This window comes from Oculina patagonica, chromosome 7 (genome assembly GCF_052425735.1).
Source record: "Oculina patagonica isolate OP01 chromosome 7, crgOcupat, whole genome shotgun sequence".
Taxonomy (NCBI): domain Eukaryota; kingdom Metazoa; phylum Cnidaria; class Anthozoa; order Scleractinia; family Oculinidae; genus Oculina; species Oculina patagonica.
Window position 1 is genome coordinate 26,825,914 of NC_135764.1, and position 19,624 is coordinate 26,845,537.

The window sequence follows — 19,624 nt, forward strand, 5'->3', positions numbered from 1 at the left end:
GTTAAGGGGAGGGGGTGCTACACTATAAAACTAACAGGTGTGCTCGTCGTACCCTTCAGGGAGAAAATTTGTGGACTGGTACTGCCTAAGGGTGCTTAAACCTAAAATGACCCCTGCCAGAGGTGTTACAGTAAGAAAAAGAGAAAAAAAAAGAGAGACCAAAATCACAATAGTGCACGCTAATAGCATGAGAAAATCGCTTCGCCAGAATTGTTTTTTTCCGCGGAAGTTTTTGGCGCGGGTTTTGATGTACATTTCCACCGGCAATGTTATAAAACAATTGGTTCATGCTTTAAGCTGTGCTCCATCGAGTTATGAAGCACTTGGAAAGTTTGGAGAGCACTCAAAAAGCTAGAGTTACTCTCGGCTATCGCATCGAGGAACTCTTACGCTTCTTTCGTGCTCTCCAAACTTCCCAAATGCACCATAACTCGATTTTGCCCGCATGAAGGAATGAACCAATTGTTTAATATACCGGGACTGTGTTTCTAATTCGTCTCTTATTTCCCTAAACGGTCGATTTTATCACCGAAATCAGTACCCCGCGATCAGTTTCCCACCCCTTAACTTCGCAGGGCTCCCAGCAAAAATCTTCCTCTTTATCTCGTGCAAGATTGAAGTTATTGTTTGTCTAATTCATTTGTAAAATCGTCATGGAAATTTCCGTTCTTGCCTCTGGGTCACATGCAGGGCTGCTAGTCCATTGCAGGTGCCCCCAAACATTTTATCAGATGTGAAAGGAGGCACTGTGAGGGGGAGGTGCCTTATCCGAGAACACAACACTGGGAAATTTCCGTCCCTATAGCCCTTTTCGTTTCTCTTACCCGGCAGGGCCTTAGCTCGAGAAACGAAGGGCTCTGGCTACACAGGAGTTGCAGTCTTAGATTCAAGGACTTCCGGTCTCCACGTATGCAGTCGTGTTTTTCTAAATACTGTGCGAGAGAGTCATGGCGTTTTTTAACTTCTGTTCATACTTCTTTGTTTCAAACAGCCAATCAAAAAAATTTGAACTAATTCAAAAATCCTTTGTCTCCAGGACTGTCCTTAAAGCCCTTCGTTTCTCGTGCCAAGGGTCCGCCGGCTAAGAGAGGCAAAAGGGCTATGGGGACGAGAACACAACAGTGGGAGAGTTGTCAGGTTAGAACCCTACATCTGGTTTTAGATTCTTTATATTAAGTTTACCACAAGCGATTCACAGTTTATACTATTTATTGATGTAAAACCTAGTGAATTTATTTTGGTTTCATAGAAAAAAGTTCGTTTGGACACCAAAGGCGTAGAGCTAAGCGTCCGTATTATGGAGGTGTCCGTATTACAGAGGTGGAGATTAGAGCAGGTTTCAATTGAGTGTCGTAAAACCAAAACCAAAGTAATCACTCTGGCCAATCACAAAGTACACAGACAATCCAGTAAACCAATCAAAATTCGTATACGTAATTGGACTACATGCTGTCCAATTTGGAAATAATTTGATGAAAAAAATTCCGAGGGCAGCCAAAATTGGACGAGGCCGTAGGCCGAGTCCAATTTGGCTGTCAGAGGAATTTTTTGAATCTAATTATTTCCAAAATTGGAGAAGCATGTAGTCCGGTTACATATTAATTATATAGCTTTTAGTCAGTGAATCCAGCATAAACAATAAACTTATGTCCAGAACGGGAAAAGCATTCAACAATAGTAGGCATAACACAGCACATGCAACTCACTCAGAGCATTGTCTTCACAAATAAAACTTAAACAAAACAGTGCAATTTTATTCACCTGAGTTTGCGAAGCTTGGTACAAAGTGAGTGAAAACACTGCATCAATCAATGAAAGTCGTAAACAAAGTGTCCGAAGAGCTTAACAACTTCTTGAATGTGACATACTCCTTTCCACTATATCGTTCGTACTTCATCGCCGTCTTTTCTTTTCGAATTTCAGCAAAAAACGACAAAGAATTGCATCTAGCTCATGCCTCATGGCGATGAATATCTGACAGATTTCTTGCTTCGCTTCGCTGCATTTACGTTTACCCAAGTTTTGTACTATTGGAGGTGTTTTGCTCTTGGTTTTTGCTTCTTAGTGTAGCTAGCTCCTCTTCTGACAACGTAGAAAATTTCTCTTTGTTGTTTCTATTGCTGAAAAGCTCAAAAGGAATAGAAAAACGTAGCAAACTTGCTCCATAAAATTCCGCCATTGTCGACTCACAATGCGACCAGTTTACAGCGCTGACGCTATGCTTTGTGCTAATTGGCTAATATCCATCACATGTTGTGTTTTCTTCGATTTGATTGGCCGAGACGAAACTGTCCAATTTATTTTAAATTGGACAGATTGTGAATTTTACCAAAAAATCCTAATTGAAACTATCCAAATTTAATCCCAAATTGGACAGTTCCCAGAAATTAAGGAAAAATAGCTGTGCTGACAATATAGGATTTACTGACGGCTATATAATTAGAAGCAAATACATGTAGCCGGCACGAAGAGCGGGAAAACGTGCGCGAGCGAGTCACGATTGGTTTTGGATTTTCTTCTGATTGGCTGAGAAAGTGACGCGAGAGTTTTAAACCAATCACTAAGCGTATAGTAATGCAAAACCAATGCAAACGCGAATTACTTTCGACACTCAAGTGAAAACCGCTCTATCTCTGGCACCAAGTAAACTGTAACGTATAGGCTTTCGTATTATGGAGGTTTCCGTAAGGAGAGAGGTTCAACTGTAGCTGGTTAAGATGGTTTCCGCACAATTTTCGAGCAATACAGGCAAAAATAAAGTTACCAAAAAGACCTCTTAGCATGGCAACAGTTTTAGTACAGCTAACAAAAACCTACCAAAAATTTAGCACTCAAGCTGACCCCGCGAGAGAAAAATGGATTTGAAGTTGTCTTTATTTCAGTTAAAACGGACGTCTTGCGCCAGTTCAAAACAAAATGGCGCGCGTTTAATACATTTTTTCGAGGTTTGACTTTAATTTTCTCGAGAATGCTTTAGAATTTAATTGCGGGGTCACTAAGACAAATGAATTTCGATGAGATCTTTTAAATAGTATACAAAATGTTGTCGTGCAATGAGTAGATTTTTGGTACTTAATTTTCGCACTCATTGCTCAAACTTTCAGCGGAATCCGTCTTAATTAGCACAATTAAAAAAAACAATGGTGATTTCCAAATCTTCCAGTAAAAAATGCACTAGCTACAATATAATCTTTATAATGCAACATTCTGTGTGTTTCCTATGCTTGTTGGTAGTGATATTAAATGATTGCCCAACATAATAGGAAAGCGATTTGCAAAGTATACAAATCTCGCCTATACACACTGGACGAATTCAAAACCTACATTGATTGTTTCATTTGAATTTTAAAACACTGAAATAATTATATAGAATTAAAAACTCAAAACCACATTTTTTATAAAAATAAAAGTGCGAAGAGCAGTGCTCGTATCGTGACAAATCTTGTACCAGTGTATTCTTTGGTCTGCGGTTGTTCAATTCTGTTGCCAAGCAAGATACCTCGTGATCACCTGTTGATCTCATAAGGTCTTCAACACACGGTTTTTTAAGTGCTGTAGAATTCCATTTCATGATCTCTGCTTTTAAATTGCTACTTCATTTCTAAAACTAACTGTCAACTTTGCACTAAAAAAGGAAAGAGAATTCGCTAAAAAAATAAAAATCGATATCTAACATCATCTTGTTTTTGTGTTTTTTAGTTTGGAATTATCACCAAACGTGACTTAATATTGTTGCGCGACGACACCGCAAACGTGACATCTCATTCGGGTTCTTCCGTCACATAACTCCTTTTGATTGACACTTTTGGATACATAGAACGCAAGTTACGGACAAGCTCTCTGGATATCTGTGAGCAGAAAGAAACATCCAGGAACTTCAAATTTTTGCACTGTTTTAACAACCTGTACAAATAAACAAAAACCGGTGTTAATGCAGCTTCCAACCCTATACTGAAGAAAAACTAATTTAACTTTACTGTATATTTGTGAACATTTGCTTATCTTGCACTGACATTGGCTTCAACTGCCTTGATCTTTTTCCTTGGTGATTAGTTTATAATTCTCAAAGCCTGCATGCCTGAACAGGGTACATATTGGCCAATGAAAAGCCGAGAAATTTTGAACAATGTCTTCGAGGCCCAGCCAGTTTTAGAAACTTATATCAGCTCGTGAAATTCCGATTTTTGCCCAAACTGTTTTATTTACGCTGAGAGTGCAAAATGCTATGTCAAGCACCAACTCAGATATTTTGTTCACTGACTTATTTTTCTAGGTCATGTAAAATTTTGGTTTGTCATAGAAGTTTGCCTTTTAGATTGTCTGCCTGCCTTCCAAGACTTTGTATTTATGTAATGATGACGAGAAATTAATGTTACAGGCATGGTATTTGTAAGAGGAAAGGAACTGATCAAGGAAAAAGGTCAAGTCGATTAAAGTCAGTGTCATTATGCAGGTCAGTCAAAGTCAAGTAGACGCTGTCAACAACTGAGTAAATGTCAAGTGAATTCAAATCAATGTCAAGTCAGTGAAGGCAATAGAGAGGTTAAGCACGACGTTTATTTTTCCCGCGAAGGGCAAAAATTCAACTTCTGCCGTCTGCCGTTTGGCGTTCGTACGCAGAAATGAGTAGTTTTCTGTTTGTTGTGAATGTGGGATTTTTTCCCTATTTTTATGAGGTATCAATTTTGGAATTCGATAAAAAGGTAGCAAAATGAAAGGCAAGCTCGCGTTTGCCGTATAACGTCAAGCTTAATCTCTAATGTTATTGCAGTCAAGAAAACGTGAGTAACGTCAACTCCAATAAAGTCAATGTCAATTCAAGTCAGATAAGTGTCAACAAAAGTCACTTTTAGTGTCAACCCTCAAGACAAGCCAGCCTGTCCAAGCTAAATCATTTTTGCTAAGTCAAAACATCATTTATGTCCAAACTGTGATACAGTTAACTCTCGTTTTAGCGGACACGCTCGGGGCGTCGTTTAGTGTCCGTTATAGCGAGAGTCCGTAATAGCGGGAGTCATTTCCAGTCAAACCCCTTTCGCCGGGGATCTGGATTTTGTCCGTAATGGCGAGTGTCCGCAATAGCGGGGTGTCCGCAAGGCGAGAGTTGACTGTACTGGCTGCTGCACTCCAGTGTCAAGCAGTGTTTTAAAAATATACTTGATTTACTCATTAATGCAACCGTTACCTCGTAATCGAGTCCGGCTGAATTAAACTGGTTCCAAGCACATCAACTTGTTCCATATCAGGACAGTTATCCGCTAATGCATTAATTACATCATCACTGACTGACCTGATAACAAAAAAAATGCACTGGCTGTGAGCATTATGATTGGTCAAAAAGTAAACTATTTACTTCCGTACTAGTAAACCATCTCGTAAAAGGAACAGACCACAAATTTCAAAAATAATATATATCACAATTAGGTGGAAGCCAAGAGTCACTTAATTCACAAATCGAAAATATTGCGTCACGATTTTACCAGATTTTTGAACAGCCAAAAATCGGATGGAAATGGATTGCAACTTGAAAAAGTAAGGCTTACTTTTGTTGTTGTTTCCGCGCGTCTTCCAAAAAAGGGGTTACTTATAGCCGTTGCTTGATTACTATCCGCAAATTAAGGTTATATCTTCCTTAAAAAGATAAGGTTTTTTATGGGTTTAGTTGCCTACCACTTACATCAGAACAGTTTACATCAAAAATCTCCGAAATCCCTCCTTTAAAGAATAGCCCACCTTTCGGAAGAAAACGTACGAGTATGCATGTGGACAGCACCTTAAAATTTCCCTTCTCGTCAGGTTTTTTCATAAAGCACCAGAAATGAAGGGAAACGAAGTTCAAAATAGGGGAGAACAATTTCTCTTACCTAAGAGCTGTGAGAAACAACTTCTTGAGTTTCCTACATTTGGATGTCAAGTCAACTATACATTCTGACACCGCGGTGACATTTGAGCTGCAAACAAGATGAAAAAAGAAAAACATAACCTGCAAAGGGCTGATTACTTGATAATTCATCGAGTTAAAACAAAGAAAATCATAACCGTGAAGGAGGTTTGGATACCCGTTCTAAATTAGCATAGATTTTAACGATTTTATTCCTATGTTTACTCCGTATAGTTTTTGTACCGATTGAGAAGATGTCAAACACTCGAGAAAGTGTTTTATCGGCTATCCAAACACCTCGAATTTCGTCAAAAATGCTCTGCGCATCGTATTCTCAACTTTCCCTCGGTGTTTGGACATCCCCCCGACCCCCCCCCCCCCACCTGGATGGATGGGGGGAGGGGGGCGTTCCTTTTCGTTCCTTTTTGCTCCCGCCCCTATTATTGCGCGGCCAGAATGCGGTGAAAACACTCTGTTCGTACGGAAATGCGTCTGGGTTATGTTTGTTTGATTCAATATGTCAAACACAAAAGACTCGAGACAGTGTTCACCGCATTTCCAAACACCGAGAAGAGAGAATGAAACACTGTCTCGAGTGTTAATATATCTTCTCAATCGAAACTAAAACAAAGGAACAGCACGGAGAAATAAATTAAAATTGTAAAAATTTATGCTTAATAAGGTCATGTAACCAAACCACCATCACCATTCTGATTTGATGATTTAACCCAAAAAGGCACGAACTATTGAATAATGGAAGGGAAAGGAATGTTATCTGTTTTAGTCTTTTAGGGGCCTTAGGTCAAAAATCCTAAGGGCGCTTTCCAGTAGTTCTAACTGGGTGGGTGGTCCCGTGGTCTTGAATCTGAAATGGGCCTTTTCCACGACATTTTCCCACAAATCCAGCACAACAGTATATAATATTTATGCACTAATTGATTCGCCGAGACAAATCTGACTAACAAGGGAATTCTGTTCTCGAATAATCGGTCTGGCCGGTCAGTTCTGACTAAAGTAATAGAAAGCGCCCTAACACAAGGAATTGGTTCACCTCTAGCTTGATAGTTTTTTCCCGAAATTGTAAGAATAACAAAGTGAATGAAAAGAACATCTGGCCAGTCTCACCACCATCCAATATCAAGTTCTTCTAGTAGAGGACATCCCTTAGCTAACGAGTAGATACCAAATGCAGTAAGACTCTTGTTCCGCCATAGATCCAATGACACAAGTCCACTAGACAGGGGACAAAGATCAGTTGTCAGCAAATGAATATTAAAGTGCTTTGTGTAGATTATTTAACGTTTAGACGGAAGATAAAGTCTGTGTTTGAGCCTAGTGGCCCATCAGGCCGGAGCTTATCGCGGATAAGGTGAAGTTAGGAGGCAGCGTGGCCGAGTAGTTAGAGCACTGGACTCGAAATCCGAAGGTCGCGGGTTCGAGTCCCGTTCTGACCACTAGCTGGTGTTGTTCTCGGTCGTCCCGAGTTCAACTCTTCGGCTACGTTTGTACTGGCCTGCCTCCTGCCAGTTGGGATTTTTAACCATGTTATGTTTATTTAAAATATTTGTTTCACTAGTGTTTATTCACGTTGGCCCTGAAAAGCCCCCCTTTAGAGGAGTGGTCAATTAAGTATTTATTTATTTATTATTTATTTATGATTCCGTAGCATGAAGCGACTAGGAGTATTTCTACTCTCCCCTGGATGAGATGTTAGTCCATTGCAGGGTTATCCCCCAGAATTTAGTTCCCCACCCAGGTGTATACATACACCTGGGTGGGGAAAGTATCTTGCCCAAGAATACAACACAATGAGCCCCACCAAGGCTCGAGCCTAGGTGTCACTGTTTTTACGGACATATTTATTGTCGTAAAAAGACGGACAAAGTATGAATTTTGCTATCTGCTGCCGAGTCCGTTGTACGTATTTTTGGAAGCATCCGCATTATCATCATCATTGTTCCTTTTCACCCCCTTGGGAGCATAGGGCGTCCACCAGTTTCCTCCAGCGCACACGGCTCTTTACTAATGCTTTGGCCCTTCCCCAGGAGTAGCCTACTCCTTCCAACTCCTGCAGCACGGATCGCTTCCAATTGTTCCTTGGTCGTCCAACTTTCCTCTTTCTCTGTGGGTGGTAGTGCAAGGCTTGTCTTGGTACATTGTTACTTTCCCTTCTGAGAGTGTGGCCAATCCAGCGCCATTTCCTTCGCTTAATTCAAGGTTATCATAATTATTATTATTATTATTATTATTATTATTATTATTATTATTATTATTATTATTATTATTAAAAAGGTTAATATTTAATATTTGTGACTCACTGAACTGTCCCGGTAATAGGAAAGTAATAGAGGTGTCATTACGGAGGAGTTCGACTGTGTTTCCATCAGTTAAAACAAATTTCTCTTTTCATCTTATTTTCCTAACAGTTAGCTGAAGCACGACATTCGCCCAAATTCAATAAGGCCAGCTCTGATTAACTTTTCAAGAATGTCATAGTCGAACTACGCGTGCGTTGATTGTTTGCTATGCGAAAAGTCGAAAAAAGTCTGGAAAACAGCAGAGGCGGATCCAGCCTTTTTCTTAGGAGGGGTGCCACACTAAGAAATGGTGTAGCTGATTGGTGACGTAAACAAATTTCAAAAGCGAAGACGACGAGGAAGGTCATCTAAAAGGAGGGGGGGGGGGAAGAGGGGTGCATACCCTCTGAACCCTGCCCCTAGATCCACCCCTGAGCAAAACGTTGCCATGTTGCACCCACAATTTAACAACAACATTCAACAGACTGAAATCTTTACCTGCAATGAGTACCTAGTACATGCAGAAGCTTGTCACAGTCCACGATGCAGTAACAGTCACCAAGATTGAGATGCTGTAGGCTCTTAAATGACCTGAGAGAAAGGGACACGAGTTCGTTACTGATGAAGCTCAATGCAAAACGTAAAGGCTGGGTTCAATAGCGACGGAGTTTGAGTCAGTGTCGTAATAAAAAAGACAGAGTTTTACGGTCTAGTGAAAATCAAACCGACGGAGTCGTAAAAAGTGTTTCGATTCCGCTTGTGACCCAGTGAAAACTTGGATTGTCGGAGTCGCAAGCAGATAGGAAGCACTGGGAGGGCAAGAGAGATAGTATTGTGATTGGCTTGTTCTCCCGCTTCTGCTTGCGACTCCGACAATCTACTTTTCACTGGATCATTAGCGACGGAGTCATGAGCGGCATCGGAAGAAAATGGAAACGTTCTGATTCTTCTGTTCTACTTGGTCGTTAACGTTCTTACGACTCCGACTCCGTCGCTAGTGGGGGGGGGGGGGTGTAATAAAGTTTGATTTTTTTTAGGTGGGGGAGGGGGGAAGGGAGGATTCATCGTGTGGGTATTTTTCTAGGTAATTACTCGCGGCGTCAATCGCACATCTGCCCTTCTCATTCTTCTTGCAGTACCGCCCCTCTCCCCTCAGCCACCCAAAAACATTTATGTCCTCCATCTAAGGTAAGATGATATGTTTTAGACTGTTTTCGGTTTGTTTAAAAATTTCTGTACCTACTGAATCAAAGTTGTCATTAACTTGTCTGTCACCGGAACTCTGTAAAAATTGATCCTTTTGAGTTTCTTTAGGTTTGCAAGCCTCCAAAGCCCATCCTCGCTCAGTGACTGCGAATTACAAGACTGCAAGTCAAGTTCTGAGGAAACAAGAGTGAAAGAGGCATATAAATTTAAACAAGCAAGAAATAACAGTATTATGCAGGGTTTAAAATTTCAATTTTCTACAATGACAGTGAATTTCTTTTTACCATCAGAACACAACGCTCAATTTCTTGAAGGTAAACACAACATTAATCTAGGATAAATGGATGCTGAATGAACTCAGCGTGTGTGCACAGCCGCTAGTTTTAAATGGCACCTCATACCGCGTGTAATTACTGTTGCAAGAAGTGCAGCTATATAATTTTAGAAAGGAATAAAACAAGTCGTGAATTTGAAAGAAATTTAGAAATAAGCTCGAAGTTTGCCTTGCCTCATCTGGTCAGTTGGAACGAATAGACGTAACACGTGACATCAAACCAAATAAGAACATGCAACCGGCGACTAAGCGCCGGAAAACATGCGCAAACCAAGTCGCGAGTGGTTTTGGTTTACTCGTGATTTGTAAAACAATCGGCAGGTTTAATCTGATTGGTTAGACCAGGTTGCGCTGCACGCTGTTTTGGTACCAGTTGCTAATTACCTCGACAAATGTAGATTAGAGTAGAGCAGTTAAGGCTGGTTCTCATATGATCGCCCCGATCGTCTCTGTCGCTTCTGTCGTTTGCAAAGTCTAAGGTGATTGGAGCAAGCAAACTTTTTGAAGCGACAGAAGCGACAGAGACGATCGGGACGATCATATGAACCAGCCTTTAAGCGTCGTAAAAATCAAAACCAAAGTAATCACTCTTGCCAATTACAAAGGACGCAAACAATCATATTAAACAATCAAAACTCGAACCAAAATACATGAAGCCGGCGTGAAACGTGGGAAAACGTGCGTGGGCGAGTCACGATTGGTTTTGAGTTAACTTCTGATTGGCTGAGAAAATGGCGCGAGTTAAAACCAATCACTAAGCATGGTAATGCAAAAACAAAGCAAACGTGAATTACAAACCTTCTAAATTTGGACAGTATTGGCACACGGATCTGATCACTTCACGGTCCACAAACTGACAGCAGCTTAATCGTAAGCACACAAGGCTACTTCCACACTGCTCAAGAAATCTGTGCAAAGAAAACAGTAATACAAAGTAAATCCTCTTTTTATTTTTCCATTCCACGACTTTCTTTGTGTAGAGGCCCTTTTTTTCCCTAGTGCTGTTAACTCACGTACAGAAATGGTCCAAAAGTGAGGACCCTCATAAATTTGGGCCTTAGTGCAACATTCAACGGGCTGTACTTTCAGTTAGTTAAAACGTCCACCCGATAGGGGCCGATACAACGTTTAATCAAATCGTAGTAAATGTGAAAACAGTACTACTCCACTTATATACACATGTAGAAAGTTGCAAGAAATTTAGACCGTGTCTTTTGTAGTCTCACTACAGATCACACATTGGATCATTTCAGTTGATATCTTTTCGGAAGGTCTGCAATCCGCCCCTCCAATTTTCTTTAGTGAAATGTCACTTCGAGCTTACTTTTGTCATGGGAAATGTTAGTTCCTGTTGTTTTTGGAGAGGTAAAAATGTTGTTTTGGACGGGGCGAAATGCCGCCTATGATTTTCAAAAAGGCAACAGTTTCTGTCACTTAAATATTATCTTCGGATAAAAATCCGAAAGGATTAAACTGTGTTAGTTACATAAATATCCCTTTCCTATCCCCTGTGGGAAAACGGAAAATTTTTTAATGCTTCGTTTTAAAATTCAGATATATTTTCAATCGTTTTTAATTGAACTGTATTTATTGCTGTTATTGTAATTTATGTTTCTGAAAAGCCCCATTGTATGCAACTCTCGGAATTTATCAACAACGGTAAAATAGGCCATTTCCGAGTTACCCTTTGCCTCTGTTTCAAAACGAGTCTACGTGCGAAACCATTCAAATGAAAATGAGTTTGATTTGCATGAAAATGGACCTGTAGGCGAATCTCATTTTCATATGAAAGGTCTTGCACGTAGACTCGTTTTGAGACAGAGGCAAAGGGTAACTCGGAAATGGCCCATTGTATCACTACTTTTGGAAGAAGATTTCTCTCAGAACTTAATATTCATGGCTGCCGTAGAACTATGTACAGTACCTGCACATTCCATGAGCACTAACAGCATCATATGGACCTGACCACGACAAGTCTAGCTTCTCTGTCGAAGTACAACGCGTGTGAAGAGAATTCAACGTCTCGTTTGTTACCTGGTAAGACAAAAACAACAAACTTATCAGCGATTTCTTGATGTGGTTGAACGTTTGATTACAAACGTCTTGAACAACAAAGAAATTTTACAAAATACATACCAGATTCCAATAAGGCTTCAAATCCAGTTCCTTATACCAAACAGGGTCATAGCAGTGAAGAAAAAACAATCTATGATACACAATTACACACATGTTGACAAGTTTATCTTGCGCTTAAACGAAAAATAATTGAATCTGGCCAAACACAAATAATGTAGCAATACATAATGTAAGCCCTATATGAAACGGACGGTGATGCTCGTTGGAAATTTTGAAAAGAACCTCTAAAAGAGACCAATCTGGGTGTGGCTCAAGCATTTCTTGACCCCAAAACGATACCAGAAAACTTAAAATAGAATTTATTTAACAATTATTATATGAGCCCGCGTTGGATACGAGTTGGCTATAGCGACTCGTATCCAACAAGGGCGAATGGAATAATTGTTTTATTACATTTTTCTTTAAGTTTAAATCGACTGGACATTTCAGTTTGATGTAAACAAAGTGATAGTACGAGGAGGCGGGAAAATTTGTGGCGCGGTGTTCACTTCTTGAGTTGAATGAAACACACAAGGAAAGCGAGCGAGCGAGTTTTCTTCCCAAGATTTTCATCCAATAATCTCCTCTAAAGTCGTCTATATATCCTGGAAATTGTGACAACAGTTAAGATTTACGGAATGATCCGAAGCAAAAGCTTTTCTGGAAACTACACGTCTTTTGCAAGTAGAACGAAGCAAGTGTTTACATTGTACTTGTAATTTACAGCTCCACGGCTGTCATCAAGACTGCTATATCATTTGAAGCGAAATTGAGCTCAAAGTGGAACAGGAAACAAGGTAACAAACTTTACAGAAGTGCTGAGCCAATTTTTTGACGTGCAATGAATGAAACTGTGTCAGTTTGCCGTACTTTCGTAAATTATTTGCTGCTTTTCTACTTTATTCACTCGCTCTTGTTGTGCGTTTACAAGTATTATTAATTAAACTTATTGCATCAATTCTTTTGTTTTGCGTAGTTAATTTTACTATGGCATTTCTGTGGTTTTTGTAGGCACCGCTGATTATTTTTTGTTCATAAAGCTCGCCAAAGTTGCTGTTTTCAACCATTAATCTGATGGAACTGTCGCTTCCCGCAGAAACATTTTACGCTGAGCGGCACTTGCCGCACTCATTTCCCATATAAGGTCAAACATAGGTATACGAGCTGATAACCGGGTTTCAGTGAACCAATCAGAAAGCTAGAAATGCAATATCCGAGGTTGACCATTTAATAAATTTGTATATTTCTTCATGTGTAACCCTAAACGAGACCATCATGGCTAAAAATATTGGCGTTTTGCCCGGAACACCCTAAGCGAGACCAAAAATACGAAATTTACACCCCTAAGCGAGACGACGAGCATCCCCGTCACTTTCATATGCAAGTCCCCTCCCCCCCCCCCGGATCTCAGCCTGGGTATAAATGAGTAGCAGTGAATTGCTAGTAAGAGGGACCTGACAAAAAAATATGTGAAGGTAATGTGGTTAGAAGGTTACCGGTACTTGCCTGCCATGACCTAAAATCGCATCAGGGGGAGTATTCATGTTAAACACTTGCAAGCAGGGTTGTCAGAAAGTTTGGATTAGAAGTAGGGAGCTTTAGTGTTGCGACGTAGGTGGGTACTAATAGACTGTCCACAGCCCCCCTCTATTCTCTTTCGTGTCTTTTCGATCGATGGGTGAGCGCGTGGTGAGAATGGCGAGAGAACTGGACGCCAGCGCAAAACGGAAGAAGCTCGCCTTGCTCGCTTTACCCTCCCCCCCCCCCCCCCCCCCGCGCTCGCGCTTCGCACTCGCTTCGTTTGCTTTTTTTGTGTTGAAAAATCGAGAGGTTGTGGACAGTCTAGGGTACTAAAAAATCAGAGGATATCCTAGCAGAGTAGCTGGTGATTTTTGCCAGCTACCAGCTATTTTTGACAACCCTGAACTTGACCTGTGAGTTAATATAAGACTACTTTACATTTCTAGCTGTTCTTACCTGCATGTAAATGCTGCTCTCGTTAAGTCTATTATGTCCAGAAATGAGAAGATGTAGTGTATGAGCTCACTCTTTAGAGGAAAAAAAATAAACAAGCTCTGATTTTCAGTTTCAATTGTACAGTCAGTTCACAGCCTCTCTATTTTCTCACAACATAGACAAAAAGCAGAGCAGAGCAAGCACAGAGCACTTGGGGAAGGGGTGCTAAATGTACTTCAGCTTTCAAGCAATAAAAAAAAATAATACACTTTGTCAAAGTAAAATTCAAAACATGATTGAGTTGGGAGAGTTTTTATTAATTGGTAACAAATATTACTAATCTGTACCAGACTTGTCAACCTGTTGGAACTAAAAAATAATCTTGATAAAAAAAAAAACGTCTAGAACATTTCTTCTCGAACACCACTGGTAGTCTTGCGGAGCTGACTGCCTGACCTTTATATATGTACTGTAATGAATCGATTTAGCGTCCGGGGCGCTTATTTACTTTTGGCAGCTCAAGGGAGGGCGCTTATTCGAGACAGGGTGCTTTTTTAGAGACAGGGTGCTTATTTAATTTTTTTAAAAAAACAACCAATTTTAACAACAAAACTTTAATAAATACATGTATTAAAAAAACTAACAATAGCAGAAACTTAAACGTAACAAATCGTTGAAAGTTTAGTTACTTTAAAAGAATTTTCCATTTTTAATTAGCAGTAAATATATACATGTACGGTACGGTGAATGTTCTTGGGTTTATAAGAATGGGGGCGCTTATTGGAATAGGGGCGCTTATTGACAAAAACACATTCGAAGGGGGGCGCTTATTCGGAAGGGGCGCTTATTGGAAGGAGGGCGCTAAATCAAATCATTACGGTACTATCAGTTATGCTAAAACTACAAAGCTGCCATAATTACAAGGTTTGAATGTTGTGCTAACACAGCCTACAAAACTGAAAACCTAAGGAGGGTGGATGGATGGGATTTTGCAAATGCAACTAAAACAACCGCTTGCCTCAACAGTCATGTGATCTTTACCCATGCCCCAGGGGTGCGTGAGTAAAACATTTGCCACTTTGTTTCATTTCTCTCTGCCAGTGGAGTTCACATCACCCACCAAATCAAATAAAAATTCTGCCCTAAAAAGTTAGTTTTCGGAGAGAATATACTAAGTGATACACACCAAATGGGATTAAAATCCCTACGGAGCTGATATTTAAGGCCTACCGGTAAAATATCAAAATATCCTGCATTGGTTTCTGAGCCCTCTTGCCCTTCAGTTGTCTTGTCAGAAAGAGAAAGTTGTCGAAATAAATTTGCTGTCAAAGACACTTCTGACTCGCTAGCTGCTGCTATTGGTTTTGCTTCTTCCCTCAAGTCGCTGTGAGCAGGCGGTTTTCCATACAAAATGACGGCATCAAGTTCAGTGTAGTAATCCAGGTGGCTTTGATTAAACTCCAAGCGAATCAAACTAAAATAAATACAAGTACAGCATGGGCAGTCAATAATGAAAAATATATTCTTTCCTTAAGATGTTTGAAAGTATATCAGGGACTGGTCATTATTTAGAGGGTGGGGAGGGGGAGGATCTGACTTTTATGCAGGAAAAAAAGGGGAATTAAGATTAAATTTTAAGCATATTAGGAAAGTTTAAGGGAATGGGTGGGTAAGAGCCGTGTTAGGGTCAGTAAAAAAAGTTTGCTTCATAAAGGGGAAGGGGAAGGAGAATTGAACATAGCTTCTGTCCATTCCCTTTCCCCCCTCGACCAAAAAAATTTATTTATTTATTTATTTATTTGTTTGTTATACACGGTAAAAACATAAGGCATATTAAATCTACATATTTATTTATTAATAAAAATAATTATGCACAAATCTAAATACTATAATAAATATTAATCTAGCCTTTTTGCTGTGTCCCTACTACTCATTAAAATTAGGTTATAATTATTTTCTTTATTTAGTAAGTAGTTTTTTTAAATTGGCTGAGTGAATTTGCCTCCCTGAGATTGCGGGGTAGACTTCTCTAGAGAGTTGCACCATTGTAGCTAAAACTATTTATTAAATAATGACTGGACCCTTATTACATTAGCAAGTCTTACTTTGTCGGATGCTTTACTGCTTTTAGGGGTGGGGAAAATTTTCTGGCCCTAGGTGCACAATGCTGAGGAGCTCCAGACCAAAGGGTTGTCCATCTGTAGAGACAAAATAATCCAGTTGGTTAGATGAAGTCACAAAACTGTATGTTCAACTTGTATTTTACAAATGATAAATAATTGTTTTTATTTCACTATTTTCTTGAACATTAATTCACAGAGCTCGAGTATACTACTTCAATCAATCCTTATTAAAAGAAAGGTTTTCACAATACACAGCCCACAAAAATGGTCAATCATGAAATCACTGATTAAAATAACCTTTAAGTTACCACACCCGTCTCTATAAACACAATAATCCACTACACCAACCTGGGTTTCTTAAAGTTTGAATTTGTGCTGCCTGATTCCAAGGCTAAAATGCGAACAACTGCACCAGGATTATAGGTTTCAACGATTTCAATTTTTGTAGGATACACAAAGTCAGCAAACTGGAGATCTAAAAAGACATTCAAACAAGGCATGGAATAAACACCAGGGATACTTCAAAAACTATAGACTGGGCATTAATTTAAACCCAGCATTTACTGGTACTTGAATTGATTTCAGTGCCTGGAATTTACTAAAGAGGCATTAACTTTTATTTTCAACACATAATTTTTCATTAAAGTTAATGTAATTAAATTTTATCAATCAAAACTAAACAATTAATCGCGCCTTAAATTTAATACAGGTTAATCTGTATTAACCTGGTAGTAAATGACCGGCAGTCAGTCTTGTATATAACTTGACGTATTTCAAATATGTTCTCACATATACAAATATTTGTATTTGTCTGGACAAGGTTGTGTTTTGTTTAATAAAACATAATCCTTACCAACAAAATCCTCACTGATAAAATTCTTCCTGGACTTGTTAAAAGGTGCTCGAAATGATGGTACTAAATCCCACCAGGGACCATATGATCTCTGAAAGGCAGCAAGAAATCCTTGTTTTTAATTTGTTATCATTTATTTGTCCCGGTTGTCCCAGTTGTCCCAGTTGTCCCGGTTGCCCCGATTGTCCCAATTGTCCCAGTTGTCCCAATTGTCCCGGTTGTCCCAATTGTCCCAGTTGTCTCAGTTGTCCCAATTGTCCCAGGTTGTCCCAATTGTCCCAGTTGTCCCAATTGTCCCGGTTGTCCCAGTTGTCCCAGTTGTCTCAATTGTCCCGGTTGTCCCAGTTGTCCCAATTGTCCCAGTTGTCCCGGTTGTCCCGGTTGTCCCGGTTGTCCCAATTGTCCCAGTTGTCCCAATTGTCCCAGTTGTCCCGGTTGTCCCAGTTGTCCCAGTTGTCCCAATTGTCCTGGTTGTCCCAATTGTCCTAGTTGTCCCAATTGTCCCAGTTGTCCCAATTGTCCCAATTGTCCCAGTTGTCCCAATTGTCCCGGTTGTCCCAGTTGTCCCAGTTGTCTCAATTGTCCCGGTTGTCCCAGTTGTCCCAATTGTCCCGGTTGTCCCAATTGTCCCGGTTGTCCCAGTTGTCCCAGTTGTCCCAATTGTCCCGGTTGTCCCAATTGTCCTGGTTGTCCCAATTGTCCCAATTGTCCCAGTTGTCCCAATTGTCCCAGTTGTCCCAATTGTCCCAATTGTCCCAGTTGTCCCAATTGTCCCGGTTGTCCCAGTTGTCCCAGTTGTCTCAATTGTCCCGGTTGTCCCAATTGTCCCGGTTGTCCCGGTTGTCCCGGTTGTCCCGGTTGTCCCGGTTGTCCCGGTTGTCCCAGTTGTCCTAATTGTCCCACTTGTCCCACTTGTCCCACTTGTCCCAGTTGTCCCAGTTGTCCCAATTGTCCCAGTTGTCCCACTTGTCCTGGTTGTCCTGGTTGTCCCGGTTGTCCCGGTTGTCCCGGTTGTCCCAATTGTCCCGGTTGTCCCGGTTGTCCCAATTGTCCCGGTTGTCCCGGTTGTCCCGGTTGTCCCAATTGTCCCAGTTGTCACAGTTGTCCCAATTGTCCCGGTTGTCCCGGTTGTCCCAGTTGTCCCGGTTGTCCCGGTTGTCCCAGTTGTCCCGGTTGTCCCAGTTGTACTGGGTTGTCCCAGTTGCCACAGTTGTCCTAGCCTCCCACGCAGTCGTTCTTAGGGGTGATCGCGTTACACTCCTCCCCACGAACACCTGCTTAACTGAGGCCAACATTCCTTTCCGCCGCTTAGCCAATCAGATTTTACCCACTAAAATTTGAAAGGTTGACCTTGACCGCAAGATGCTCTCTGCGGGGCAAGATCAGAGCTGTTCCAAGTTTAGGATGTCTCGCTTAAATTCATTCAGATGAAAGTAATTCCAGAATTTGCTGGCTACAGTAAATCATTTGTTTATCAAGCTCGTCCTTTGATGTTCTACAGTCTCACCGATGCTTTGGCTCCATTGGGTTGTATGTTTTTTGGTGTTGGTTGGTCCACTTCGATCGGTTCATTGCTGTTTTACCCTTCGAGTCATTGACTCAGAAATACCCTAGATCTCTTCTTTGATGCTAACTAAATTCTTCTTTGGTTTTTTTTTTTTCAAGCTGACAGAGTCTCTCATAGCATTTAGTAGATCCACAGTTGTGATATTTTGTTGATGTTCTCACAGATTGCCAATTCCATCAGGCGAGGTAGATCAAACTGTACTTTTCCCAAAACTTCTAAACCTTCCAGCAGATGATTGAATCAAAGCGTCGCACCAAAAGCACTTGAATTCAAATCAATAACTTTTCCCGGTGTCTCAGCCATCGTAACATGCTGTACTATAAAAGTGAAAATATTCAAGCCTGCATCTCAAAGTCGGAATTCGCGGGAAATTTTATAACGATCAATTTGATCGTTCACCGACAGACAATACCTCAATGGTGATTGGTAGGTTGCCTGGCAAGTAAAACAATGGGAAATGTTGGCCTCGGTTAAGCAGGCGTTCATGGGGAGGAGTGTAACGCGATCGCCCCTAAGAACGACTGCGTGGGAGGCTACACTTGTCCCGGTTGTCCCAGTTGTCCCAACTTTATATATGGAGCATAACCTCAATTTTTTGTCAGTGCCCTTTGAGAAATGAAATCTGAAGGGTTGATGTTTCTGGGCACCTTTGAAGACATTTCTGAACGGTTCAAATTTTGTCGGCTTCTTTGAAGAAAAATTCGAATCCCCCTTTGCAAAAACTCGCCATATTTAGGGGGGGGGGTGCTTTTAAGATTGATCAAACCTTACTTTGTTTATACCAAGCTTATTTCAAACAACCTGCAGAACATCACATAATTAGCACTAACCAAAACAAACGCCTGTGTAAAATCGCCATAACCCGGGAAATTATAGTCTTCTCCAGCCAGATTCCCTGCCGTATAACTCTTTGATCCTTCTCCACCGTATTGGCTCGAAAAGGAAACAACTTTCTTCACGACTTGTTTTTTCTCCATGTTGGAGGAAAATTCAAAGAGCTAAGGACAACAACAACCCCTTGGAGCCGCCATATTTGATTCGATTGAGGCACGGCTACCAAGTTTTTGGCCGGGCTACCAAGCCTTCTGGTTTATGGGACTTTTTCCGGTTACGCGACGAATAAAAGTCGCGATTGTGTCATCGTTTTAAACCCATTTACTCTGTCTTCATTCCATAAACAATACTTTGGGTGGCTTGGCGACATGTTAATAGCTACATAGCATCAATTACGTTGGAGGAAATCTCGATCAGAGTGAATACCAATGCAGAAGTAGGCTTTTCGTTTGCCTGGT

The 19,624-nt window shown here is 40.7% G+C and overlaps 1 protein-coding gene and 1 long non-coding RNA gene across 2 annotated transcripts; one reads left to right on the plus strand and one right to left on the minus strand.

Moving 5' to 3' along the window:
• Window positions 1-1,014: 1,014 nt before the first annotated feature.
• LOC144660551 (uncharacterized) lies at window positions 1,015-3,250 on the plus strand. Its single transcript, XR_013572106.1, has 3 exons — window positions 1,015-1,393; window positions 2,419-2,720; window positions 3,124-3,250. It is a non-coding gene; the product is annotated as an uncharacterized LOC144660551 (long non-coding RNA).
• LOC144660465 (F-box/LRR-repeat protein 4-like) lies at window positions 2,075-19,452 on the minus strand. Its single transcript, XM_078521093.1, has 15 exons — window positions 19,163-19,452; window positions 16,766-16,856; window positions 16,261-16,387; window positions 15,895-15,987; window positions 15,020-15,263; window positions 13,811-13,881; window positions 11,855-11,924; window positions 11,643-11,752; window positions 10,517-10,626; window positions 9,422-9,557; window positions 8,677-8,769; window positions 7,007-7,114; window positions 5,865-5,951; window positions 5,186-5,290; window positions 2,075-3,903 (listed from the first exon to the last, which is right to left on the minus strand). The coding sequence occupies exons 1-15, from the start codon at window positions 19,307-19,309 to the stop codon at window positions 3,762-3,764; spliced, it is 1,734 nt and encodes a 577-aa protein (XP_078377219.1). The 5' UTR covers window positions 19,310-19,452; the 3' UTR covers window positions 2,075-3,761.
• Between the last annotated feature and the right edge of the window lie 172 nt (window positions 19,453-19,624).